The sequence below is a fragment of the Periophthalmus magnuspinnatus genome, chromosome 15 (assembly GCF_009829125.3).
Source record: "Periophthalmus magnuspinnatus isolate fPerMag1 chromosome 15, fPerMag1.2.pri, whole genome shotgun sequence".
Classification (NCBI taxonomy): Eukaryota; Metazoa; Chordata; class Actinopteri; order Gobiiformes; family Gobiidae; genus Periophthalmus; species Periophthalmus magnuspinnatus.
In genome coordinates, this window is record NC_047140.1 from 10,193,940 (window position 1) to 10,221,207 (window position 27,268).

At 40.4% G+C, this 27,268-nt stretch overlaps 1 protein-coding gene across 1 annotated transcript; it reads left to right on the forward strand.

Moving 5' to 3' along the window:
- On the forward strand, positions 1 to 27,268 carry cdh1 (cadherin 1, type 1, E-cadherin (epithelial)). Its single transcript, XM_033979579.2, has 19 exons — positions 1 to 412; positions 7,187 to 7,301; positions 10,813 to 10,901; positions 11,871 to 12,101; positions 12,857 to 12,916; positions 13,500 to 13,625; positions 14,004 to 14,159; positions 14,994 to 15,138; positions 16,909 to 17,081; positions 17,844 to 17,972; positions 18,051 to 18,236; positions 18,839 to 19,083; positions 19,361 to 19,503; positions 19,901 to 19,992; positions 21,178 to 21,310; positions 22,623 to 22,841; positions 23,766 to 23,896; positions 24,168 to 24,311; positions 25,018 to 27,268. The coding sequence occupies exons 1-19, from the start codon at positions 362 to 364 to the stop codon at positions 25,231 to 25,233; spliced, it is 2,784 nt and encodes a 927-aa protein (XP_033835470.1). The 5' UTR covers positions 1 to 361; the 3' UTR covers positions 25,234 to 27,268.

Genomic DNA, 27,268 nt, shown 5'->3' on the forward strand with positions numbered 1-27,268 from the left:
GGCACATGGGAGCAGTAGCAGCACTTTTTTATACTTTCTTTCACTTGTCTCTCTCTCCAACCTGAAACCCTGAGCTCCCTCCCCCTCTCCTCCTCCTCCTCTCACCTGCCCATATTTGGACGTGCACACACCTGTTCTTACCTGCGTGCGTGAGTGTGCGTGCTGACGTCACACGCCGAGAGAACCTGCCGGGGCTCGTCCAGGTGCACAGGCCAGTCTACAGCGAGCTCCTGCAGCGAGAAGATCGTAATATTACACGGACAAAAACACACAAAACCAGTGGAATATTACTTTTGGTTTCATTTAAAAGGATAATTTACTTGTTTAACGAAGGATTACGACTACAGGGAGTTTTAATCCGATGGGGACCGCCACTTTTGCGGTTTTGGGCGCTTTGCTCGTGGTGTTACAGGTAAGATTTATTTCTTGTCATGCCAGAACTTGACTTGTGAATGGGTGTGCAGGCTTCCTGTCCTCTCCCCATTGTCCAACGAGATCTGCGTCAAGAAGTTTATTTACAACAAAATATCATGGATTTTTTTTTTACATTTTTTTATTCAAATGACATTAACAATCCATAGTAAATCTAGTTGACAGCCTACACGTTACTCAAAGCTTCTAATTACAAGTTTATGCATTGGTCTTGTCACTTAAAAGGTCCTGTTCAGCACTTTTTTCACGGGACATGTGGCTTAATTTGGTCAATAACGCGCCCACAAACGTTTTACTAAAGAAATGGATTGATAAAGCTCCATATTTCATTCAAATGACACATGAATTATTGTGATTTCCCTGTTTTAGTTTGTGTGAACCTGTCCTGTGTTAGCAAGTGTGGTACTTTTGCCCCATATAACTGAACGACGAGATGACAAATTTGATTATTTCTACACATTAATTCCCAATATCATAGCTCTTAACTACAGCTTGTATTAAAACTTTTTACATGCCAAGTTGTACAATTTCACATCTGAATCTGTCAATTCCGAATGCTAAATGGCTAATCCATGAATGTATAAAAAACTTTAATCTAACTCGAGATACCTGAACATTTAGCGCAATTTAGTGACTTTGGGCAATCTTTTCACGTCTTTTGAACGATTAAACGTGTATTTTACGGGTTAATCTTGTCTTAATTGTCCGTTAGCAGGTGCAAAACCCGGTATCAATCATGGTTCTATATAAAATGCATTACGAGGTCGCCATTTTGCACTTGTCGCGTATTTAAGCAGCTTTTTTCTACTTTTTAACGTCTGTAGAGCAGTTAAAAGTCCAGCTTAGGGGCTTAACTTGTCGCATATTGCAGAAAACGCATAAAAAGCCGATATAATTTATAGTTTGCTTTAAAAATGTGCGAAATCGCTTTTTCCGGAGGCGCTTTTTCGAGAGAGCTTCGGCTAAACTCGGGCGTTGCCTTCCTCCTCCTCCTTCTCCTCCGCCGCCGCTGCGTCATTACGTCAGCGACGGCAGGTACATTCCGGAGTGACGCACAGTTGAGGTGGGTTTCGGTTCAGACCCCGTAATGGCGCCGATTAAGGCCGGTTTCTGTGTGGTTTGAGTTTCATTTAAGAGGCCAGAGGTCGGGCCTCTGCCCCCGGGTGCTCCTGGGTCAACTTGCATTCACTTAAGAGGAATAATACACGGTTCAAACACGGATTTAGCGCGCTGTTTTTAAATTTAACCATTGAATGACTGACTGACCTACTTTCATTTGTGAAAAACCATTGGCAGCAGTTACACCTCATTGTTTGCATCTGAAAATCTTGATAATATCACGTTTACCAGATATAACTAACTTCACTAACCTGAATATTTACAAAAACTATAGATTTTTAAATAAATTGTTTTAGCTGAATGGCCCAATCAAAACGATATGGAGAGAATATATATTTTATTAGTTCTGTATTAAATCACCAAATGTATTCAACTTGTTAGTCCAGTAGGCTCCATGGCAAAAGTTTAAGAACAGAGCAGTTCTCTGAAGCACAGGTTTTATTGTCAGTATTATGAACCAGGGCTCTGACCCGAAACGTCACATGTGGTAGTGTTATTGAAAACAAAATCTGATGGCTTCAAAGAATGGCTGTGCAATCTGTTTTTGTGTTTACTATATTCATTAAAGGGATAGATTCATATTAATAACAAGAGTTGAGTATCTCATGTGCGTGTCTACACTTTAATTCTACATAATTCAGGTTCTGGTTCAGTTTGTTTTTAAACCTAAAATACCCACCTGTGTCTAGTCCTGGTCTAGTCCTGGTCTAGTCCTGGTCTAGTCCTGGTCTAGTCCTGGTCTAGTCCTGGTCTAGTCCTGGTCTGGTCCTGGTCTGGTCCTGGTCTGGTCCTGGTCTGGTCCTGGTCTGGACCTGGTCTGGACCTGGTCTGGACCTGGTCTGGACCTGGTCTGGACCTGGTCTGGACCTGGTCTGGACCTGGTCTGGACCTGGTCTGGACCTGGTCTGGACGTCATATAATCCTTGTCTGATCCTGCTTCAGTCCTGCTTCAGTCCTTATAACACTTATAACGCTCTAATATAACCTTAATTGTACTTATTTTGACCTAGTTTTGGACTTGGATTCCTGTATTTGGCAGAAGCACATTTAATAGACAGATGAAGATTGAATTTCTTCACATTTTAAGTGAAATGGCCTCAGTGCCTTTCTTTAGAATAGCATTACGTGTTTGCATTGAGATTATAGATGTAGTCACTGTCAGTAAAGATTACTCAGATTTAGTGAGCCCTCCCTAATCTAAAACCAAACTCCATTTAACCATTTCAGGGTTAATATTTGCAGCTCTCGCTCATCATAAACAGGGCCTCAGGGAAAATAGTCTGATTCTTGTTTTTAATGAACCATTTTCAGAAAGTTAAGTACAAAAAATTTAAATGTATGTATTCCTTAACACGTTGGTCATATTCATCAAAATTTTACCAACAGAAGAAATCAAACTTTGCAATATTAAGATGATTCAAACAGTTCACAAGATACAACAGTTTATCCCTCACAAAACTTAAATATGTATTAAGTTCAATCCTTTCATCACTTTCTTATGGGCAACAGTAGCTCAGTTGGAAGGTTGGCTGTTCAAATCCCACTCTCGACGTAAACGTCAATGGTTGAGTGGTCAGATCCACTGACCCACAGATTGGTTGTGCGATTCCAGTGCCCACAGATAAATGCTGTCATTGTGCCATTGGGCAAGACAGTTAACCCACCTCACTGCCAGTGTCTTTGTAGTCTGGTGTATGAATACGAGACTGAATGCCCTTTAAGTGCCTTGAAGGTAGAAAAGCGCTATATAAAAATGTGACCTATGTGGATAAAATTGGCATATTACAGTATTTTCTGATCTATGTTATAATGTTGTGTCCTCATCACAAACAGACCTGCAGTTGTGCTTTGTTTCACGCATTTTTAACACAGAAACACTGCATATTTAAGCTAAGTTCTCTCAAACAGAAAACACTGTTCCAACTGGTGATGTCATGTGGTAATACAGGAAGTGCTCTACTGTGTTTTTAAACTCCACACACCTTCACTAGAATCATTTGGATGATTTCAGCCCTGGAATTGCCGATCTCTACAAAAGGTAAAAGGAGGTGTTAACTTAAACTACCACTCCATGACATCACAAGGTGGAACAGAGCACTTTGAGCTTTGGAGATGTAGACAGACTAATGGTAAAGGGTTACTTAAGTTAAACATGCGTGAATGAAGCAAAATAAGGAGGAGATCGTATTAGTGTGGGCATTGATTCCTAAGCCCAGTCTCCAAATGCCTCTGTGCTTCTATTGTCTCATGAACTTCCTGCAGGGGTTTAATTATCAGCTCAATGACTCACTGAACTCAAACCACACACACACGCACACACACACACACAGGACACAAAAGCCACTTTAAAAGATGACAGTCGGATGTAAATGTGTAAAGAGTTCAGGCTTTTTTTTTTTTGTGTTCATCCCTCATACAATATACAGAGTGTCCATAAAGTCTCTTTACAGTTTAAAAATGTATATTTCAAAGGCAGTTCCTAAGCTGTCTTAATCAGACTTGTGTTATTTAGATAAGGATTTCTATGGGACAACAGCAGAAAGGAGGAGTGAGTGATCTGAAGACCTGGTATTTTTTTGCTATTCAAAAGTCAGATTAAATATGTGAATTAGATTAAACTCATTTCAATCTGTCGTTCTATAATTAGTGTTTCCTAGTTCTTTTTTCTACATAAATAATGTTTTTTGCATGAGCTCCCCCTGCAGTTTGTGTAGTCTTGTGAGTGCAGTTTGGGACAGATAAACAATAGTTTTGAGCGCTTTTGCTACGCCCCCTTTTTCGTTGGCTAATCGATCACCAGGGCATGTCTTTAGTCAACTACAGCCCTACTTCAGTCGGCATACTTTTAAAGCAATCTCAGTGGTATTGAAGAAAATTATATCAAAACTAGATACTCATTATTGGCAGGTACCGATACAAAAAAAGTCCCATTGACAGGACAGAAATGATCCTTTCCAATCTTGAGCTGCATCAGAACAAGTATAAGACACATAGACTAGTGTACACACATGGACCACTATGGAGCCTACTTGGATGACTGAGGGATTACACAGATATAAGGACACATGGGAATATAACAGAAAATGCCATTTGGAATGCCAATGTGGAAAATCGCATTCTGTGGTCCAAAGAATGTTTTTATTATTTATTATCTTTAACTTAGGTTCAGTCGGATGAGCCAAAGCATTCTAGCTAGTAAACAGTAGTCTGCGTAGTGAGAGCTGTGTGTTTATCTGAGAAAATATTTGCCGTTTTGAGCACCGCGACTCAGAGCACAGTGTCCCAGGACTCAGATATAAGCAACAACGCCAAGGCCACACACTGATGCATCATGGGAACCCTGCTGAATGGAAGCTATGTATTACTGTACTGCACTTTCCATCCGACACGACAGAACTTGGCCCCATGATTTTGTACTTTATAGGGCTGGGGAGATATGATAAAACTGAATCTAATTTTTCTAATTTTCTATTTTATTTTGCCTCATTTAAATCAAATAATCTAATAAATATAATTTAAATTAGAAGCAATTCATTGAAGTCAGACCATTCATTTCTATGATCCTCTGTCTGCTCCAAACCAGTCTTTTACTGACTGAGGATTGACTGCAGACCTCTCCATTCATAAGACCAGAGCTGAACACTTACTTGACAAACTGGCTACTTTTAGCACCGGTCGAGGGGTTAAAGTACTAAAAATACTAAAAAAGTACACGTTTAAAAATGTACTTTGAGTAAAAGGTAAATATTTCATGCAGATTATGAGGTCTCATAAAGCTGCAAATGAATTGATTTTGACAAAGATTTGAGCTGAATTTTGTTCAACAGAAACAACTGAATCATTTGCTTTTTGTAGCAGTTCTTATTTGGATATTTTGGTTTGCTCAAATTTTGAATGTGCAAAAAATAAAGCCTCAAACTAGGTCTAGGTCTCAAACTATAATAAAAAATACTTTTTACTTTCTACTCCAAAATTTACTTTTCGGTCCAGTTCAAAAATGTAGTGAAATGGTCATTTAATACTGGTGCTGATAAATTGCACAGCTTTACTTTAATGACTAAATCTCTCAGAACAGATTAATTTTGTCCCCTTAACACACTTAGTCCTTCACTGTGTTCTTTTTTTAAGGTACATTTAAGGGCAAAAATCATTTGAGCTTACCTGGCAAACCTGTTGTTTTTTTTTTTTTACATAGACGGGTATCAGTCTGGTGTATGTTTTTTTGTTTTTTTTTGTTTTTTTTCACGGCCAATTCCGATTGTTTGGAATCCAGAGGAAGTGATGACCGATGAGCTCTGACGATATTTTTGAGCTGATATGTTGGGCTGATCTTGGCCAGTGGGGACCTTAGACATAATCTATCTCCTACTTCTAACTCCATCCTCAGACCTAAACCTAAACAAGGAGAAACATAAGGGCTACCTTGTATGCTAATGTGAACGCCCATTAGGGGCCTGAATGATTATGGTTATGACCCTAGCGCAGTTCAGACTTAGTGTAAACCTACCCATCAAACAGGTGTATTAGTTTCAGTGTAGTTGGTCTCTCACTTCAGACAGATATAAGGCAGTGTCCACCAATAATCTGACCAGAACTGAAGAAGCAGCTTGGATGAGCAGCAAAACTCAGTTGATATGATTTTTTTCTTTTACTTCAATATAAATTCATCTTTTTTTCTTTTTTTTTTTTTTTTTTTCATTAACGTAAACTTTGCCTGACTAAGACGCCAACACCATTGACACTACATCCCTTTAAAGTATTTTATTTGGTTTTTGAAATGTGAAAAATCAAGTCAATTTCCTACATTCTTGTCTAGGCTGTTCGATAACGTCCCTTTAGATTAGACCACCTCTCGTCTCCATAAGGCTCATAATGCTCGGCCCAGCTCTTTAAAACCATACATTAACTGCCCGGGTCGAGTTACTTAGAGCCATCCACTATCCTAATGGGCTTTTATGGATGGATGTGGAACGCTCCTCCGATTCGACGGGAACATGGACAATTTTCCAGGACTAAATAAAGCGTAGCATAAGCAAACGTAAAGGATATAAACGGCTATTGACTCAGTTTAAATATGTTCTCGCTGATGATGGTGTGTTGACAGGAAAAACTAAAATAAGGAATTGAAAGTGAGTTTTGAAGGACAACAATGACTAAACAAAACAGAACTTAAATCGGCTCTATTGTGCTTGTGTGCGTCTATAGTTATAATCTATGACACCCGTGGATCATTGTTACAATTTGCACATTTTAAATCACAATATTCATCAAAATGACTTAATAAAAGTTCACTTTAGAAAACTGAGTCCAGTGGGAGCTGATGTCGCCTTAAACGTCATCACAACAAAGCGCCGCATGCTGTCAGCGCCCCCTATGAATAGTTGCACATCACACTAGTGAGAAGCCCAACTTTTTGAATTTGTATCAAAATGACTACGCAACGCTGCCGAATCCTTTGAGAAAATAAAAATGGAGAAGGAAGTGTGTACGTCACAGCAGGTGTGTACTGGTGGAGGTGAAACGGGGGAAGATTGTCAAAATCAAAAACAAGGAAACACTATAACAAATCAGAAAACAGTATAATATGGGCTCTTTAAAGACAACTCTCCCTAACTGCCTTTGTTCCGTTTTCCAGACCTCCTCTCTGGTCTCCTCAGAAGATCCTCCATGTTCTGCAGGATTCTCCTCAGATGCGTTTATCTTCAGAGTGGGTAGAAGGAGGCTCCACTCCGGAATGAGGCTCGGAAAAGGTACAGTGCTTTTTAAATCTAGCATTCTGTAAGAGTTCAACCAAATATTTTGAGGTCTAAACCCATTTGCTAAACATTTTACAGTAAACTAAAAAGAGCTTGTCAGGATAAGAGGTCGCTTGAGGTTTTTTCATGGCCTATGCCAATATCAGTTGTTCAGAATATGGAGTGGCCGATGAGCTCTGCCGATATTTTTGGTTTGATATGTTTAGTCCCATCTTGAGCAGTTATTGCATTTTCATTCAAGTGCTCAGATAAAGCTTTGTGTGTTTAAGCAGCAGAACAGCCTAAACAAAATATCAGCCTGTGCTGGAGATTTAAGTCTGATTCACTAAAAAGTGCAAATATCGGCCTGATGTATCAGTCTCATCTCAGAGTTTGGGTCAAAATTCAGGGGTGCACAGCTGTAGAATCAGACTCCATTACTGTTTGCTACAGATGTCTAGCAGGAACTACACACTTTCACAACCATGTTAACCGATTTCAGAGGGTGTGATTGGTGGGATGATTATTCCATCAGAGTCCCATGGTCCGTTCGGTCTAAACACGGCAGCATACATGTAAAAAAGTAAAAACAAAACAGAGTGGGCTGAGAAAAAACAGATTTCTGCAGAATCAACAATCGAAGCACCAAACTGTTATTTATCTCAGATTTAAGAAGTTTTTGACTTTTTTATAAAGACATTTTGTTCTGAAGGATACGAGAATTATCAGACGAGAGGCACGTGACACAGGCTTTGGTTGCACTGTCACACGTTAGGACAATAGACTGTATATATAAATGGACATGGCTAACCTGCTGCCGCTGCATTCCAAACAGGATGTGAGCATTGGTTGCTATGATACTCGTGGTCAGATTTCCAAATATGGAATATGGTTCAAATTGGCCTCGAGCTTCATTTGACCGGAGCCGAACGCTGTGGGTGACGTCACACTCACTGAGTCCACTTCTTTATACAGACTATGGTTAGGACAGAGGGTTGTCACGCTATCTAAACAAAATTTAGAAGCTGGTCCACTTCCTTATACAGTCTAGGGCAAGTAAAATGTAATGTGTTTGTGGCTGAATGGGGCAAGTCAGGCACTAATCTACTCGTCATCTCTACTGTACAAAAGGTTAAAAAAATAGCGCTAAACGTGAAAACTACCACTACATGACATCACAATGTGGAACAGAGCATTTTGAGCTTTGGAGATGTAGACAGACTAATAATAAAGTGTTACTCAAACATGTGTGAATGGTAACAATATTATAACATGGCTTAGGGCTCACAAGAGTCAATTTAGCATAAAATAGGATCTTTAAACTATGATTTTCATAATGTTGTGAACAGAAATTTTAGCTGCTCAGAGTTTAGTCATAGAATGAGTCAATGGTTAACTCCTTTGAGGCTAAACAAACTCAGATCAGCACAAACAGGGACATGGCAAACACAGCTATGTGTAAGCTATAGGAATGTGAGACTCACTGCGATAAAGATGGTATAACTTAATAATATTATTATTACAGGAAATGCATAAAATAAAACATTAGACTGAAGGATTAATCGCAATCCAAATTTTAATGGATGCAGTCAGCAAACACCGAAATGACAAAATCTCCTGTTTTATTCTGCGTTAAAAACTGTTAACCCTGTAGCTTAGATCTGTTCAAACTTGCTCTGAAATGTCCTCGTGTGTCAGATGCCCTCTCCTGTATGCCTTTGTCAGTTCTTCTTAATTATAATTTTGCTTTAGAGTGATATCAAAAAGCCAAAGATAAATGGTATTACAGGATTAAAGTGGGTTGTGATCTGAAGCAGTAGTTACAGCTGAAGCCTCTGTGTGATGTTTACTGAAGGTGTGGTAGGGCCTGTTTAAACATGCTCTATCCTCTCTCCTCTTTTCTTTATTTCTCACCTCTGCTCTTTTTATTCTCCCGCTCATCTACTTCTCTCTTGCTGTCTTAATTTCTCCCTCACTCCCTTTTCTCTATCCCCCTCTCTCCCCTTATTTCTCTTCTCCCCTCCCTCTTGTTCTTTCTCTCTGTCTCTCACTTTCTCACTTTGTCTGCTTTTCTCTCTTTCTATCTCTCTCTATCTCTCTCTCTCACTCCCTCTGTCCTCCCCCTCCCTTTCCCTCCTCTCCTCTACCTCACTCCGCTCCTCCCTCTCCCTCTTTCTCTCCCTGTGTCCCTCTCTCCCCCCACACTCCGTCTCTGTTCTTATCTGACATTATCAGGAGCAGAGACGGGTTCAGACCTGGTTAAACACAGACGAGCTGTAACAGAGTCAGACTTTTATCAACAAAAGAATGACACAGCAAACAACAAATGCATTTCAGAACTTTACAAATGTCTTTTCTTTACGAGATAATTTTTAATACGAAGAAAATTGGCCAACACCATTTATATTATTTTGTGCATAAAAGCTTCTAAAATTGAACAGAAAACTTTGGAGGTTTAACAGGAGAGCAGAAGTAGTAAAATGTTTTGTGCATTATGGATGGGAGGGCATCTGGCACACAGGAGGATTGCTCATATATACACCTGACTGTACTGTGATCTCAAACTTGATCTGCAGCACCGCATTTGTCACGCTTCACTCACATCCTGGGTGTGGAGCGGGTCAAAGTTCAAAGCCTCATAAATGAATAAACCAGTCTGACTGGTTGCTCTTCCTGTAAATGTTTAGACCTAGTTTAGTCCATGATTTAGTCCCATTTTGGGTTAGACCCGGGTTAGACCCAGGTTAGATGGCTTGAATTAAGGGTTGTTTCATTCTACTGAGACTAGGCTATATAAATGTAAACATTTTAATATATAGTTTAGTTTTGAATGTCTGATCATTTCAAATTGTGTGAAATTGGGGAATTTTTTTGTTTTTTTTAGCTTTCTCCCATGTTGTTCCCTCATCAAAAACACACCTGAAGAGGTTACATATGTCATCCGTGCATGTTTGAGTAATCTAGTGACCTCTCACACGCCCTATTCGAACCCTCCTTATGGATTCCTGTAAGATTCTGTACAAGGCTCCTCCCACAAGCCTTAGTCACCCATGCTCCCACATGACAATTCTCCATAAATATACAAAAACATGATACAAAACTGTACACAGCAAATGCTCTGATGGGGGAATGACTTGGCACAGAGAGCAAAGGGAGGGGAAACTCAGACCGCCAAAAACAAAAGTGAAACATATAAAACATGTTAATACGTTAATATCCCATAGAAGGAAAATACCGGTACCTCCTTTTTAATACCCCATAGAAAAAAATAATAATTTAATGTGACTTTTCAGTATTGATACCTTTTCTCTCTCTCTACCTCGCTACCTCTCCTCTTTACCTCTGCTCTCTCGCCTTCCTCTCTCCTTGCCCTCTCAGCCCCTCCTCCTCTGCTTAAATGAGTCTATCTAAATCTAGTTTTTGTATTGATTTTAGTATCTGATTTAGTGTGTGATTTCTCTGTATTTTAGTTTTTTTTTTCATATTTACATTTTAAAAAACCTAAACCCTTTTGTGTGTGTTTCAGTGGGTTTCAGTGACTGCTCAGATCGTATGAGGTTTTTGTTCCATAGTGAAGACAAGAGATTCTCCATTCAGACCGATGGAGTGCTCACGGTGAGAAAAACGACTCAATTTATATGGGCTTATTTGGATCCAGTCAAACCCATAGACTGTATATATAAATGTACATAAATTAGCTGCCTCCGTGTTCCAAGTGAGCATGGGCGCTCTTCTGGTTCCATCGTCTCCAATTCACTTTACTGAAAACTTAAACTTACTGAAGTTTCACTTACTGAAACTGAAAACTGTCGCCCCTTCTCCTCGTCATTTTGGTCTTTTTTTTGTTTTTGTTCATATTAATCTGCTCTATATGATCCTCGTGTTTGGCTATTGGTCTGCAACTTAAAATATGAACATTAATAACGGATGAATCAGGCACCTTCACTCCAGCTAGCGTTAGCAACAGGTTTGATTGATAGCATTGGTAAGCGCTCTCCCCCTGCTAAACCAGTGGTGCAGCCGGGAAAGGGCGTTACCTCAAACAGCCTCGCTCAGGATTGACTCCTTTGGTTGCTATGATACTTGCAGTCAGAATTCCAAATATGGAACCCTAGTCCAAATTGGCCCCTATAACTGTTGGCGTCGATGAGCTTCATTTGACTGGAGCTGAACGCTATGGATGACATCACACTCACTTAGTCCATACGTGATACTCAGTCTATTGTCTAAAGAGTGTTTTTATTATCATCATGGTACAGGAATCAGTACTGTGATTTCCACATTAAATGGTAGTACTTTCTTTTATATTCCCATGTGGCCTTATATCCGTGTAATCCCTCAGTGTCCAGTAGGTTCATAGTGGTCCATGTGTGTATATTAGTCTGTGTCTTATACTTGTTCTGATACAGCTCAAGATCATTCTAAAGATATTCCGGAAAGGTTCATTGTCTGTCAGTGGGAATTTTTAGTATCAATACCTGTGCAAAATTAGTATACTAGTTTTCGTATCAATTAGTATCAGTTTTACACCACTTTGTCAAAGGTATTAAAAATCAATGAATTTATTTTTGTTTAAATGTTTAGGTCAAGCGACATGTGGTCCTACATGAAGGGCATAAGGACTTTTCGGTTCACGCCTGGGACTCTGAGGGAAACAAGTTCACCGCTGCTGTCCGAGTGCAGCATCAGGGGCATCACCATGGTGACCAGCATCATGGCCAAGAGCATCATCACCATCACAACAACGACCTGGACCAGGGGCATCACCAGGGAAACCATGAGAAGCATCACCAACACAGACACGAGCAAACAGAGGTAGAGAGATGTTAATGTTAATGAAAGGGTTTAAAATAGTGCCATTAAATCTGAGACAAGACTGAAATCTGAACTTTAAACGTATCCAATTTGTTATGTATTTATACCAATGGAGCAGATGCCTGATTTAACAAACTTGTTCAGTCAATATCTTGGTTGGGCCTAGAACATCTCAAAATATTAAAAGGGCCCATTTTACTGTTTTCTGACCTATGTTGTAATGTTTGTTCCTCACAAACATGCTTGAATCTGACACATACACACAAGAGCGGGGAAGGGCATCTGACACATACACAATCAAACACTATCCTTTACGTTAAAAATATTGTACTTTTTATATCAAAAATAAATTTGTACTTCCTCCCTTGCTCTGATCAGCTTTTGGTTGTGTGCTGCCCCCTAGTGGCATTCATTTTGTATTTTCCTTTCATTCTTTTCTTCTCTCTCTTTCTCTCTCCCTCTTACAACACAGCCATAAACCTCTCTGCTCGTCTCCATGGAGGTGTTATTGTGTTGTTTGGAATGTTCCACTGTAAAGCATTTTAACTTCAATTCATCACCACCAGGGTTAGATCTGTAGAGAGGATGGATTGTTAAAGCTATACTGTAAAACACTGTAAGGAAAGCAATAACATCTCCATGGATACAAGCAAGTGTTGAACCCTCTACAAAAAAGTTACATTGTGCAGCTTTAAACAAATATTTTTTAAAGTAAATTGTCAACTAATATTTATTACAAATATTTTACTTTTTAGAGTTCAACTGTTGTTGCTGTTCCCATTGAAGAGGCCCCCAGTCGCCAGAAGAGGGAATCCGTAAGAGACTTTTTATATTGATACATCTGACACACACACACACACGCACACGCACACAGGACACACGCACTTTTATTACACCCATTTATACACCCATGGGATATCTGCTGAACTGATATCTTGGAAGCCGATATCCGATCCACCAAGATTTGATATCTGATGTGATCCCAGTATGGTATAGGTGCATCCCTAATGTCACATTCAAAAAGCTTTTTTATGACAAAGACAGTGTTTTAAAGTCTGTATAGTCTAGATAACTGTTATATACATTATATACTGTACTACGATACAACTAGGATATTTTTTTATATATATACATTTGACCAGTCCCAATTAGTCGAATGATCGCTGCAGGAATTTTAACTTAAAGACTAATACAAAATCACATTTCAGAGCATGTTTGTACAGATCTAAACTACAGGGTTAGAAAGGATAGAGATGGACAGAATAAACTGTTTGTTTGTTGTTTGTGGAGTACAATGGCAGCCTTGTGACTGGCTCATTTCTTCCATTCAAATATTGAAAAAGTTCAGTCCTATCTGTTTGCTTTATTTTGACTTTTATATTATTTTTATTTTTTCAGATGGATGCAGTCATTTATTTTCCAAAAGCAAGTAAAGGTCTGAAGAGGATGAAGAGAGACTGGGTGATCCCCGATATCAACTTTCCTGAAAACGACAGAGGACCCTTCCCTAAGAAAGTGTCTCAGGTGAGAAACTGTGCGTTAGGGCTCAACATGGCGGCCATTTTGGATTCAGTCTGCAGAGGTCAAGGGAGAGGGTACAGAGGAGGGACAGTGAATATACGCTACTTTTGTCCTGAAGGAAGATCTTGATTTCAATATCTATAAACTTGACCTATTTCATTTCATTCATTTAGACCTGTCATAAATTTTGAAGCACAATATTTTGCTACAGTTAAAAATTGTGATAAACGATAGTATTGAAAATGCTTTTTGCCACTGTCGGAAAGCAGGACCACCACTGCAGACTGCAAATACTTCAAGTATAACCCTAACCCCTGTATTATTGTATTTCAGTATTGTCTGTTCTGTTTTGTATATTTAAATGTGTAAATGTGTTTTCAGATCCGTTCGAGCGATGACAAGGACCGTATTATCTACTACAGTATCACAGGCCCTGGAGCAGACCAGCCTCCTGCAGGACTCTTCACTATGGACAAGTACTCGGGCATCCTGTATGTGACCCAGCCCCTGGACCGAGAGGCAAAGGCCAACTACACTGTGAGTGTCATGTCAAACTGCACATTTAGTCCTTAAAGCGAACCTTTTCTGCAAAATTTACTTTTCAGAGCTTTTCACTACGTTGCCATGGTTTCTTCTCATTGACCCTCTGAAATTGTATTTGGTGTGTTTCATGTTTTAGTAATCTATAATCTCTTATTTTCAAGACTGCATTTTGCAAATCTACCTCCGTTTTCACCTCCACTGGTACACGCCCACTATGACATACCCATTCCTTCTACAGTTTTTTTTTCTTAATTGATGATACTCGTAGGATTTATTAGCATTGCATAGTCAATTTGGTACAAATGGGGGAAAAAATGGGCTGCTTGCTAGTGATGATCAGCTATCCTCAGGAGGGGCCGACGGTATGCGGCGCTCTGCTGTGATGACGTTTAGGGCAATGTCAGCTTTCATTTGGCGCTGCAGTTTTCTAAAGTGGAAGTCCGAACTTGTTTGTTTTATGAAGTCGTTTAAGATGAATGCTGTGATTTTAAAATGCGCAGTTGATAACATAATGATCCACAGGTGTCAGAATAGAACTATAGAGCACACACGACAATAATAGGGCTAATTTAAGTAAATTAGTTGATAATAATTCACTAATTTTATTTATATTCTAAGGATTTCTAAAGGAGAAGTGAGTTAATGAGGGAGTTTTCTGAAGATTTGGTATTTTCTGTATGTAAAAAGTCAGATTAAACTCATGATTCATAAGTTGTGAAGAGCTGTCTTTGTATAAATAGGTTGTTTCATAGTTTCTGCACAAATGAGTTTTTTCGTCTTATATTCAGTCTGTCCGGATAGTATTAACCCTTTTTTTCTGTCCTTTAGTTCATGGCTCATGCAGTAGCAGAGGGCTCTGGTCAGGCTGAAAGCCCCATGGAGATTAAAGTAATTGTTATTGATATGAATGACAACCGCCCCATCTTCACCAAAGACACCTACGTGGGTGAAGTGGCAGAGTCTTCACCCATCAGTAAGTATCTTCCCTTTTCATTATTGAAATGAGTAACTGATTTCCTCATATTAAAGAGGGGGTATTGCGCAAAATCGACTTTTGGGAGCTTCCTACAATGTTATAACATTGTTCCCTCCCCAAAAAACATGCCTGAAGAGGTTTTGGATGTCATCCATGCATGTTTGAGTAACTTAGTGATCTCTTATTCAGACCCTCCTTACGGTTAGATGTAAAATTCTATACAAGGCTCCCCCCACAAGCCTATGTCACCCATGCTTCCACATGACAATTCTCCATAAATATTCAAATACATGTGTGTGTAGTCCCTCAGTTGTCCAGGTCTGATCCATAGTAAAAGCCAAAAATAAAATCTTGTCGACTGGACAGAAGGTTATAGAAGTGAAGATGTTTTGGTGCTCATCCAAGCCGCTTCTTCAGTTCTGGTCCGAATACTGGTGGGAGGAGCTAAGTACATTGAAACTGTAAACAGCAATTGTTTACAGTTTCTGTTTGTAGGCTAGGTCTGTTGAGCCACACTAAGTGTGCACTGTTCATTCAGCTCTTAATGGGTGCTTTCACACTTAGCATCATGGCTAACCCTATCGTTTTCTTTGTTTCCTTCGTTTTTTTTGCTTTACTTTGTTGCACCAATTAAGAGCTGAATCTATATACTAAGTATGACTCTTCGTGTATCTCAACAGACCTAGCTAACAAACAAACTGTAAACTATGGCTGTTTTCAATTTCAGTGTAGTTGGCTTCTCCTTTCAGACAGATATAAGGCAGTGTCCACCTATAATCTGACCAGAACTGAAGATGTGGCTTGGATGAGCAGATAGATTTTACTTTTGGCTTTGACTACAAAAACCTGATGTGATGTAGATTCATTAGTGGTATACATGCTAATTGTGTTGTGATAGCACTCTGAAGGGTGAGTGACATAGTACGGGGAACAACCGGAAGGGAGACTCAGAGCGTCAAAAACTAACGTGAAACATGTTAATACGTTGTTTTTGGTGAATATAGCATTTTCAAAAACAAAGGGTAACAAGGTGATGTAAATTTGTTATGCGTTAGCAGTTAATACCCCATAGTAGTAAAGTACCCCCTCTTTAAACAAAAACAAAAATGGTTTTCAATGTTGAAGTGTATCTGACCGGTTAGACCATTGTTTCCCCAACCAGGGGTATGAGGACTAGGTATTTTTTTGCAGTACATCATCCTTAATGTGTCTGTAGGATGATTTTTGGCTGAAAATATAATGGTTATCATTGGCATTGTAGTAGTAAACGGACTTATAATTACTAAAGAAACTCCAGTACCATTAATAGAGGTGACTCTGAGTGTGACACAACGCTGAAGGGTACTCCAGATAAAAAAGGCTGGGAGCCACTGGGTTAGACTACAAATTTCACTAGAACAAAGTTAACATAATTCAATATAAGATAATTGTACTTTGGAATTTTTAACCTTTTCTTCGCAAATAGCCTCCAAACCAAGTAATTCCAGTTACAGAGTATGGAATTATAAGGATTTTCTATTTATTCAATTATGGTTGTTTGGGTTTTTTGCTCAGATTCTTGGAAAAACATGCATTCTTACGATCAGTGGGGTCACCTCTCCTATGATCTGACCTGTAACTTGACCTAGTGCATTAACCTGCTTGTCTCCATGGAGATGGAAAAGTTGAATGCCATACGGTAGAACATTTCGGGCAGAGCATTAACTTAACCAGGGGCTTGCCACATAGTGCACCTTTTAAATTACAAATACTATTTTTGTTTTCCAGACTTTGAGATCCTGCAGGTGATAGCCAAAGATGCAGATCAGGAGGAAAATGCCAACTCCATTGTTCACTACAAAATCCTGAGCCAGGATCCGGCGTTTCCCATGGCCGAAATGTTCACGATAAACCCCATCAATGGATTCATCAGAGTGAACGCAAAAGGACTGGACAGAGAGGTGAGGCTGAGGAACACTCAGTACTTAATTTGGGTCTAAATAATGCACTGTAAAGACCATTGGGGGTGGAGAGATGACTGAATGTTTTAAAGCAAACGAGCCTCAAACATGCATGTATCACTTAAAATACAACTCATTGTAATCAACTGTTGTAATCATACAGTGTATATATAAATGGACATTGCTAACCTGCTAGCCTTCACATTGCAATTCACTTTCGATTGCAAAAACAAGGCCCCTCTCTGTAACTGCTGCTGCCAGGTTCGTCACTTTGGTTTAAAATGTTCTTATTAACCTACTCTGATCCTGGTGTTTTTTATTTCACTATTTTATCGCTAAATCAAGATCTGAACATAACAGACAAATCCGGTGCCGCCTTTACTCGAAGTTAGCAACAGGTTTGATTTTGCTAAAGCAAAGGTACAGGTGGGAGGAGGCATTACTTTCAAGAGCCTCGCTCTTAATTGGCTCTTTGATACTCGTCGTCAGAATTCCAAATATGAGACTGAGCCTCAGATTAGTCACTATAACCACTAGCCTCGATGAGCTACATTTGGCTGGAGCTGAACGCTGTGGGTAACGTCACACTCCGTTAGTCCACTTCTATGACCTATAATGTTAAAAGCTCATACAAGTTGATTCTAGATAAATCAAAAGAAATATCAAATGCATTCCTTTAAAGCTACATGCATTTATTTTTCTTCAGTGCAGCCGTGTCTGCCCTGTGCTTGTGACTAACATTGTGGATCTGGTCTCTTACAGAAAAACCCAAAGTACACTCTAGAAATTGAAGCAGCCGATCTGGAGGGAACCGGACTCACCGGGAGTGCCAAAGTCATCCTGACCGTAACAGATAGCAATGACAACGCTCCAGTCTACACGGAGAGCCAGGTGAGACCTGATTTAGTCCCTCTGGGCCCCGAGTCCCTCTGAGCCCCGAGTCCCTCGGTTTAAATGGTCTCTTTTCAGTACACAGCCACAGTCCCGGAGAATAAGAAAGATGCCCTGGTGGTAAAGATGTCGGTAACAGATAAAGACGACGCCCACACTCCTGCCTGGAACGCCAAATTTACTATCATCGATGGCAACCAGAACGGACTTTTTGCTGTGGAAACTGGTCCCAACAAGCAGGAGGGTATCATCACCACGGCAAAGGTCAGTGGAATTTAGCAGAATATTTATTTAATTTTTTTTTTACTAATTTTTTCATGATAATAATGCATAACGCCCATTCATGTGACATTAGCACATTGTACAATCCCCATTGATACTTTGCAGTTGATGTCATCAGTTAGCGGAGCTAACTGGAAGCACTGTTACTTAGACTTTAATCTGAGCTTTATTTGAACACAATCTGACTATAAAGAACTGACTTAGCTGAACTACAACAGGTGAAACACCTGTCCCCATACATTATGTGAGTGACATTCACCAGCTGTGCACTTAACCTAACTGTAGCTTAAGACGCTAACAATGCTAGTGCAATATTTAACGTGGTTGATGTCTAATGTTTTGTCCCTCTGTCCAGACGAGGTGCCAATATTCAACCCCAAAATCATGATTGTCATCAGTTGAAAGGACTTTAAGCCATAAGATTAATATGACAGGTTTGTGGAGCCGATTCCAACCAAATAATGAAGACATTCAACATGTTATGTAGGTCCCGTGTAGGTCCCGTGTAGGTCCCGTGTAGGTCCCGTGTAGGTCCCGTGTAGGTCCCACCCTCCATCTCAAACTGACATCACGTCTGTTTTTAGGAACTGGACTTTGAGGTGTCTCAGAAGCACACGCTGGTGGTCGCTGTGGAGAATGAGGTGCCCTTCGCCATCCCACTGCCCACCTCCACGGCAACGGTCGTCGTCACGGTAACAGATGTAAACGAGGCGCCCATTTTTGAACCTGTTGTTAAGCAAGTCTCCAAACCTGAGAATTTGCCCGTGGACCAGGAAGTGGTCTTGTACACAGCCTATGACCCTGATACAGCCCGCAAGCAGAAAGTCATGTGAGTCCTGCTTTAGTCCTGCTTTAGTCCTGCTTTAGTCCTGCTTTAGTCCTGCTTTAGTCCTGCTTTAGTCCTGCTTTAGTCCTGCTTTAGTCCTGCTTTAGTCCTGCTTTAGTCCTGCTTTAGTCCTGCTTTAGTCCTGCTTTAGTCCTGCTTTAGTCCTGCTTTAGTCCTGCTTTAGTCCTGCTTTAGTCCTGTCTTGCTCCCTGGGTTTGCTCCCTGGTTACTGTTTTTCTCAGTATTATGAGTTGGTTAAATATTTGTGTGCGTTTCTCAGGTACCGTATCGTGAGTGATCCAGCCGGATGGTTGAACGTGGCCAAAGACACAGGTCTGGTCACAGTGAAGTCGATGATGGACCGAGAGAGTCTGTTTGTGAAGGATGACACTTACACCGTGCTGATTGGAGCCTTTGACAATGGTATGGATAATATTAATACTACTACTACTACTACTTCCACTTTCATTAGTGAGATGCACGGCAATTGTGTTGCGATAGTGCTCTGAAGTGGGAGTGACTTAGTGTGGAGAGCAAAGAACGTCAAAAATGTGAAACTTATTAAACATGTTATTGATTTGAAAATGATATATTCACCAAAAACAATGTATTAAAAGGTAACGTGGTGATTTAAATATGTTATGTGTTAGCAGTTACCCCATAGAAGTAAAATACTCCCTCTTTTAATAACATCTAAACACCTGTCCTCATGCATTATGGGTGTGTCATTCAACAGCTGTGCACTTAATCTGAACTTTAGTTTTATCTTAAGACGCCAACAATGCTAGAGTGATATTTAATGTTTTGTTCCTCTGTTCAGATGAGGTGCCAGCCACAGGAACAGGGACTCTGCAGATTAAGCTACAGGACGTGAACGATAACGCGCCCTCCATCGAAGAGCGAGACATCAGGGTCAGTACCAACATTATCTTATTTATTTTATAAGCATCAGAGAAACGGATGCGGAGATTGAACATGTGATGAAATGTCTCACAGTGGATCTTTAACCCTGTTCTAATGTATTGTCCTCCTCAGAAACATCCCTGGAGTTGCCTTTTGTTTTATTTGCACGTGCTCACAGTTGCACAAAAAAAAAAAAACCTGGACTAGGTCAGGACTAGGTCAGGACTAGGTCAGGACTAGGTCAGGACTAGGTCAGGACTAGGTCAGGACTAGGTCAGGACTAGGTCAGGACTAGGTCAGGACTAGGTCAGGACTAGGTCAGGACTAGGTCAGGACTAGGTCAGGACTAGATCAGGACTAGATCAGGACTAAACAAGAACTAAAACATAATCAAACCAAGTCTGCTCCCGGCCTCGCTCCCGGCCTCGCTCCCGGCCTCGCTCCCGGCCTCGCTCCCGGCCTCGCTCCCGGCCTCGCTCCCGGCCTCGCTCCCGGCCTCGCTCCCGGCCCCGCTCCCGGCCTCGCTCCCGGCCTCGCTCCCGGCCTCGACCCCGCTGCGCCAGTTTAGCACATGCACTGATAATACTACAAATCCCAGAATGCTCAAATTTAACCCCTTCTGAAAAACATATAGATATTGATAAAATGTTTCATTAAATATTTAGTTAGGCCCGTGACTTAGTCACAGTTTAAAATTTTAGCCCTCTGTGACTTTGAGTTTGACACCCCTGATTTACATGTTTAAAGGCTCACTATATCATTTTTTTCTGGTGGATGGTCACATGCTGTCTCCATGGAGATGTTATTGATTTGCCTTGAATTTTCCGCAGTATGACATTAAACCTTCTCCATGAAGATGAAAAGTAGGCACCCCCAGGCCAAGTTACAGGTTGGAGAGGTGGCCTTGCTCACAAAAATGCATGTTTTTGAGAGAATGAAATAAATGCTAGAGGTATGTTCAATATCATACTGTGTGACTTTCCAGGCAAAGCAATAACAATCTCCATGAGACAAGCAGGTAGTGGTCACTCTACCAGAAAAGTGACATGGTGCACCTAAAATATGAAGAGTTAAAGATGTAAGGTAGAGATCACAGCATTTTGAGTTATTTAGCTTTGATTCACACACTGAGAAAATGTAGTGTTATGTAAATTTTGTATAAAACTTATGTACATTAGTGCTGTACCTGTGCAGGTGTGCTACAAAGAGCCCGCCCCCCAGCTGCTCACCGTCACAGACAAAGATGGACCTGGATTCTCTGCTCCCTTCAGAGTGTCTTTAGAGGGGTCCTCCAAGGCCAACTGGACCGCACGCATGAACGAAACAAGTGAGGAACACACTCGAACAAATGCACTACAGCTGTCAAAAGTTCTGAAAATCAGACGCCAATTTCTACTAAAACTAGTACTGAAACCAGATCCTCATTTTTCCTGATTTTTTTTATCGGTTCGATTTTTCGATTTTTTTTTTTTTCCTGGTATCGATACGAAAAATGTCCCATTTACAGGACAGAAATAAACCTTTCCTTGAATAGCTTTAGAATGATCTTGAGCTGTATCCGATCAAGTATAATCAGAATCAGAAGGCTTTTATTGCCATCGTCTGTGAACTTACTTCGGTGATAAAGTGCAACATAAAACACACTGAATAAATACAAATGCAAATAAGGGCATGCACAAAGTTTAAAAGATATGCTTACAAAATAAAATACTTAGAGATAGAAAATATATACAACAGCAGCATCAGAGCAACAGTGCAAACATGACTTATTAAAGTGGCCGGTGTTATAAAGTGTCCAGTTTTGTGCAAATATTATAAAGTGTTCATGAGACAAACAGCAGAGGGGAAGAAACTGTTCTTATGATGAGAGGTTCTGGTCCCAATGGACCGTAGCCTCCTGCCAGGGGGAAGTGGCTCAAATAGTCCATGTCCAGGGTGAGAAGTGTCAGCTGCTATACGGCCTGCTCGCCCCCGAGTCCTGGAGACGTACAGGTCCTGTAGAGATGGAAGGCTGCAGCCCATCACCTTCTCAGCAGAACGCACAATGCGCTGCAGTCTGTCTGTCCTTGGCAGTGGCCCCAGCGAACCACACAGTGATGGAGGAGGTGAGGATGGACTCAATGATGGCCGTGTGAAACTGCACCATCATCTGGACCGGCAGCTTGAGTTTCCTCAGCTGCCACAGGTGGAACATCCTCTGCTGGGCTTTCTTGATGAGGGAGCTGATGGTCGGCTCCCACTTGAGATCCTGGGTGATGCAGGTGCCCAGGAAGCGGACTCTCCCATCACCACTGTGGACTCTTTCCATCAGGGTGAGGGGAGGCAGGGGGGCTGTGACTTTCCCGAAGTCCATGATCACCTCCACTGTCACAAACACATAGACTAGTATACACCCATGGACCACTATGAACCTACCTGCACCACTGAGGGATTACAGATATAAGGCCACATGGGAATATAAAATAAAGTACTACCTTTTTAATGTGGAAAATCACAGTATATGGTCTAACTAAATTGTTTTTTTATTATCATTGTGGCATCGGGATCGGTATAAAGTATTTTTAGAATCTAAATGGTTTGAAATTTTGACAACACTAGATGAAACCATAGACTCACATGTACCTCCTCCCCCTCCTCAGAGACTGGCATCGTTCTCAACCTGGCCACAAACTTGGACCCTGGTTTTTATAATGTGGAACTGCGTGTTGCCGACAATGAGGGACTAGACCAGCTCTCCACGGTACAGGCCCAGGTCTGCTCGTGCACAGGCCCAGATGTGATGTGCGACGGGCGGACTGCGGCGGGACCACCTCTGCCCATCATCCTGGGAGTGCTGGCAGGAATCATGCTACTGCTCAGTGAGTCACAACAAGCACAACAATCAACTCATGGTTCAAAACACAACATGGGACTCCTACACGATCAGGCAAAAGTTTGGACACATATTTCCATGGCACATATTTCCATGGTTACATTTTTATATAGCACTTTTCCACCTTCAAGACACTCAAAGCGCTTTACATCAACAAAACTCTCACCCATTAACCCACCCCGCCCCCCAGTGTCTGTACACTGGTGTATGAATGTGTGTGTCAAGTGTCTTGCCCAAGGATCACCAGGTACAACTACTACCACTGTTACTACTAATACTAGTACTACCTACCGTAAATTAGCCTTTGGCTCTAATCTTATGTCTTTACGGTACATTCATGTTGTATCATGTCTGTCCATTAGCACGCATTGTCCCAATCAATAAATAAATAATATTATCATTATTATTTATAATAATAATATTATTAGACACACGTGGAATGTAGCAAACAAAACAAAAAATCAACAACTGGTTTAGATTTGAAAATTAAAAAACAACCTTTTTTCTTTGCTTTGAACCTGGGTTTGCACTTTCTTGACCCTGAGGCTCAGCTGTGAAGTGAAAAACATTTCAGGAGACTTCATCATGATGTTTATTCAGAGAAGGACAAGGGTTTTGCAGCTGTCCACAAAATAAAGGGAGCACTCTGAGGATTTGAATTTTAAAATTATAAAAACTGTTTAGTATTGTTACTTTTCTTTTTTTCTTTACTACATAATTCCATATTTCTTGCTTCATATATTTGATGTCTTCTGTATGTATACAAAATGTATTAAGTTGTAAACATAAAAAACATTGAGAGTGTGTGTCCAAACTTTAGGCTGGTGGTATATTTTGGACTCACACTTGCATGCTTACCTCGTTTGCTCCACTGTGAATTTTTCAAAAATATTTTTCTTTTCGGCTACAGTGCTGGTGCTGCTGCTTCTGCTCTTGGCTCGGCGTAAACGAGTCGATCAGAAAGAACCTCTGCTCCAAGATGACGACATCAGAGATAATATCTACTACTACGACGAGGAAGGCGGTGGAGAGGACGACCAGGTACAACACGAATACTACCACTAATACTACTATAACAAGAAGGGCGGAGGAGAGGACGACCAAGGATTACTACCATTATAATACTACTACTACTACACTACTGAAGCGAAATGTACCAAACTAGAGCACATTATGATTTTAGTTCACCAGTACACCCTTCTGTTACTGTTCTCATTATGACTATTTACTACTATTACTGCTACTACAGTTGCTAATATGGAAGCTGCTACTCTGCCTGTGCTTGTGATGTGATGGTTCCTTTCTGTTTCAGGATTACGATCTGGGCGTGCTCCACCGAGGCTTGGACAACAGACCTGAAGTCTTCAGGAATGACGTTGCTCCAAACTTCATGCCTGCTCCTCAGTACCGCCCCCGACCTGCCAACCCGGATGAGATCGGCAACTTCATCGATGACGTAAGACCACAAATATCACACTACCACTGAGTGGAGTGTACATGTTCTCCCTGTATCTGGTTGGGTTTCCATGCAAAACATGCACAAGAGATCCAGAATAGATTCTCCAGCTAAGGTAGTCCTGTTCAAGACTAGACCAAGATTTGGAGATGGGGTCACATCTCCAGGGGTCAGTGGGACACCTGGAGATGGGGGTCCCACTGAGAGACACTGATGGATGGGTCAAATGTAGAGGAAACACACCTAGAGTTTTCTTGTTTAATTCACACATGTTGAACACATGAACCATGCATATTTCAATGTGAAAACACTCTCCACCTTGTGATGTCATGTGGTAATACAGGAAGTGCTCCACTGTGTTTTTAAACTCCATACACCTTCACTAGAATCATTTGGATGATTTCAGCCCTGGATTTGCCAATCTATTGAACTTAATGTGAAGAGAGCTGTTAACTTAAACTACCGTTTCATGACATCACAAGGTGGAACAGAACATTTTGAGCTTTGGTGACAGACTAATAATAAAGGGTCATTCAAACATGTGTGAATGAAACAAAACACAACTCCAGGTCTGTTTTTGGGGAATTAACAACATTATAGCATGGCTTAAAGCTCACATGAGTCAGTTTTGTATAATACAGGAGCTTTAAATTGTGATTTTGATGCTATTTCAGCCCTAACCTATCCCTCTCATCTCTTTCCTCAGAATCTGAAGGCCGCAGACAATGACCCCACAGCGCCCCCTTATGACTCCTTGCTGGTGTTTGATTATGAGGGCGGAGGTTCGGATGCTGGCTCTCTCTCCTCACTGAACTCCTCGAGCTCTGGAGACCAAGACTACGACTGCCTCGGCGAATGGGGACCGCGCTTTAAGAAACTCGCAGACATGTATGGAGGAGGCGATGATGATGATATGATTTAAAACAATAATAGAAATTAAACTAAATGTTCATTCATTTTAGACTGGTTTACATAGTCGGTGATATCCAATCTGAAAATTCATCTAAGAAAAATACTTGTAGATGTCCCAATTCTAAGGACAGTCCAAGAAAATCCTAGTTTTTAATTTAACAAAACTATATTCAAAAGGTAAATGTATTAAAGTCCTTGTAAAATAGCTTTTAGAACTTCCACAAAATCTATCCTGTAACGGCTTAAAGAGGTGGTATGCATATTTTTTTGTTTTGTTTTTTGTTTTCTACCATGTTATAACATTGTTCCCTCATCAAAAACATGCCTGAAGAGGTCTTAGATGTCATCCATACATGTTTGAGTAATCTAGTGATCTCTCCAAACCCTCTTTACAGTTAGCTTTAAGATTCTGTACAAGGCTCCGCCCGCAAGCCTACATCACCCATGGTCCCACACGACAATTCAAAAACATGATGCAAAACTACACAGCAACTTGCCAAACCTGATGTGATGCAGTAGTTTCATTAGTTGGATGCAGCTGATTGTGTTGTGATAGTGCTCTGAAGGGGGGGGTGACTTAGTGGAGGGAGTAAAAGCAGGGGAGACACTGCGGTAATATATTGTTCTGTGTTAATACTTTGTTTTGGGTGAATATAGCATTTTGGAAACAAAAAAAATTAACATGGTGATCTAAATATGTTATGTGTTGGTAGTAAAGACTCCATCGAAGTAGAATACTCCCTCTTTAAACAAGTTCTTCCATCAGATAAAAAAGGTAATATTTTTGTAATTTTTGCACTTTGTAAAATTGTCCTAATTTTCCTGGGGATAGCAACAAAGCTGTCCAAAAATGTTTTCAGTGTTTGGTAAACAAATTTCTATGTCTCAAATATATTGTCGGAGAGGTTAAAATAAAATCCGTTAGTTTTAAGATTCAGCTGTGGAATAGATCAGAAAACGGTGTAATATGGGCCCTTTAAACCATGTTTAAAATCAGGTTAGGAGTAAATACTTGTTCAACTTTGTTTTTGGATGTTACCATGGAGATGTGCCTCTGAAAACTGAATAGCCGCCATTTTAAACGCAGATGCCAAAGAGGGAGGAGGCTGGAGGTTGCAGTGGACATTTTGATTTTGACAGTTAAGCTTTGGACACTTGAGTACAGATGTATGAGTTTGTTTCACTGCAATTGGACACAAATATGAGTACACCACCAGTACTATAGATGGTATACTATCTCCTGTTTATTAAAGAAAAATCCATTGACTATTTTTGTGCTATGTAACTTTTCTGATGACCCGCTTCTCTCCATGGCGATGTTATTACTTTGCCTGTAATATTAACATGCATTATCTGCTCGTTTCAGTGGAGTTTAATGTCAACTGTCAAGTTACAGCTCATACCTGTGGAGAGGCGTCCCCCCGCTGGTAATGAGTGATTGTTTTGCAATAAAAACACTCACACAATTGAATTGATGCGATATAGATAGTGTGGAGCATTGCAAGCAAAGCAATAACATCTCCACGGCAATGAGCAGGTGGCCGATTCTCACAGAAAAGTTTCGCAGTGCACATTTTTATACAAAAATATTTGCAATTTTAAGAAAAACTTTTTGTTAATATTTTGTTCTGGTGTTCAGTTGTATCCTTGACTCCAAAAATTACAATTTGGATTTTTTTTTCTGTTGAAAATTGTTGTAATGCAGACTTTTGTTGAGCTGAAAATGCCTTCATTGTTTTACTGTAAGTTGCTGGTTCCACGCCGGACACTCGCTATTGCACTGTCAAGACCTAGACCTTTACGCTAGTTTGAGATGTACTTTTGTGTTCGTTATGAATGCCTCAGTGAGTGATCAGAAATCTTACATTTTTTTGAGTTTTTAAAATATGTTGTGCTTTCCTGATGCCTTACACTGTAGACTCGGTCAGGGTACGCAAATGCTGTTATGAGTTTAGTTTTTTTTTTTATAAAGTTATCTTAATGTACAACTGTGAATGAGTGGGGGTTTTTATCTGCAAATAAAAATTATAGTTAATATTTGAAAA

Excerpts from the sequence above, each read along its gene's own strand:
- cdh1 (XM_033979579.2), top strand. The coding sequence starts at position 362 with ATGGGGACCGCCACTTTTGCGGTTTTGGGCGCTTTGCTCGTGGTGTTA. Across the intron at positions 7,302-10,812 it reads CGGAATGAGGCTCGGAAAAG|TGGGTTTCAGTGACTGCTCA; the intron begins GTACAGTGCTTT and ends TGTGTGTTTCAG. Across the intron at positions 12,102-12,856 it reads ACAGACACGAGCAAACAGAG|AGTTCAACTGTTGTTGCTGT; the intron begins GTAGAGAGATGT and ends TTTACTTTTTAG.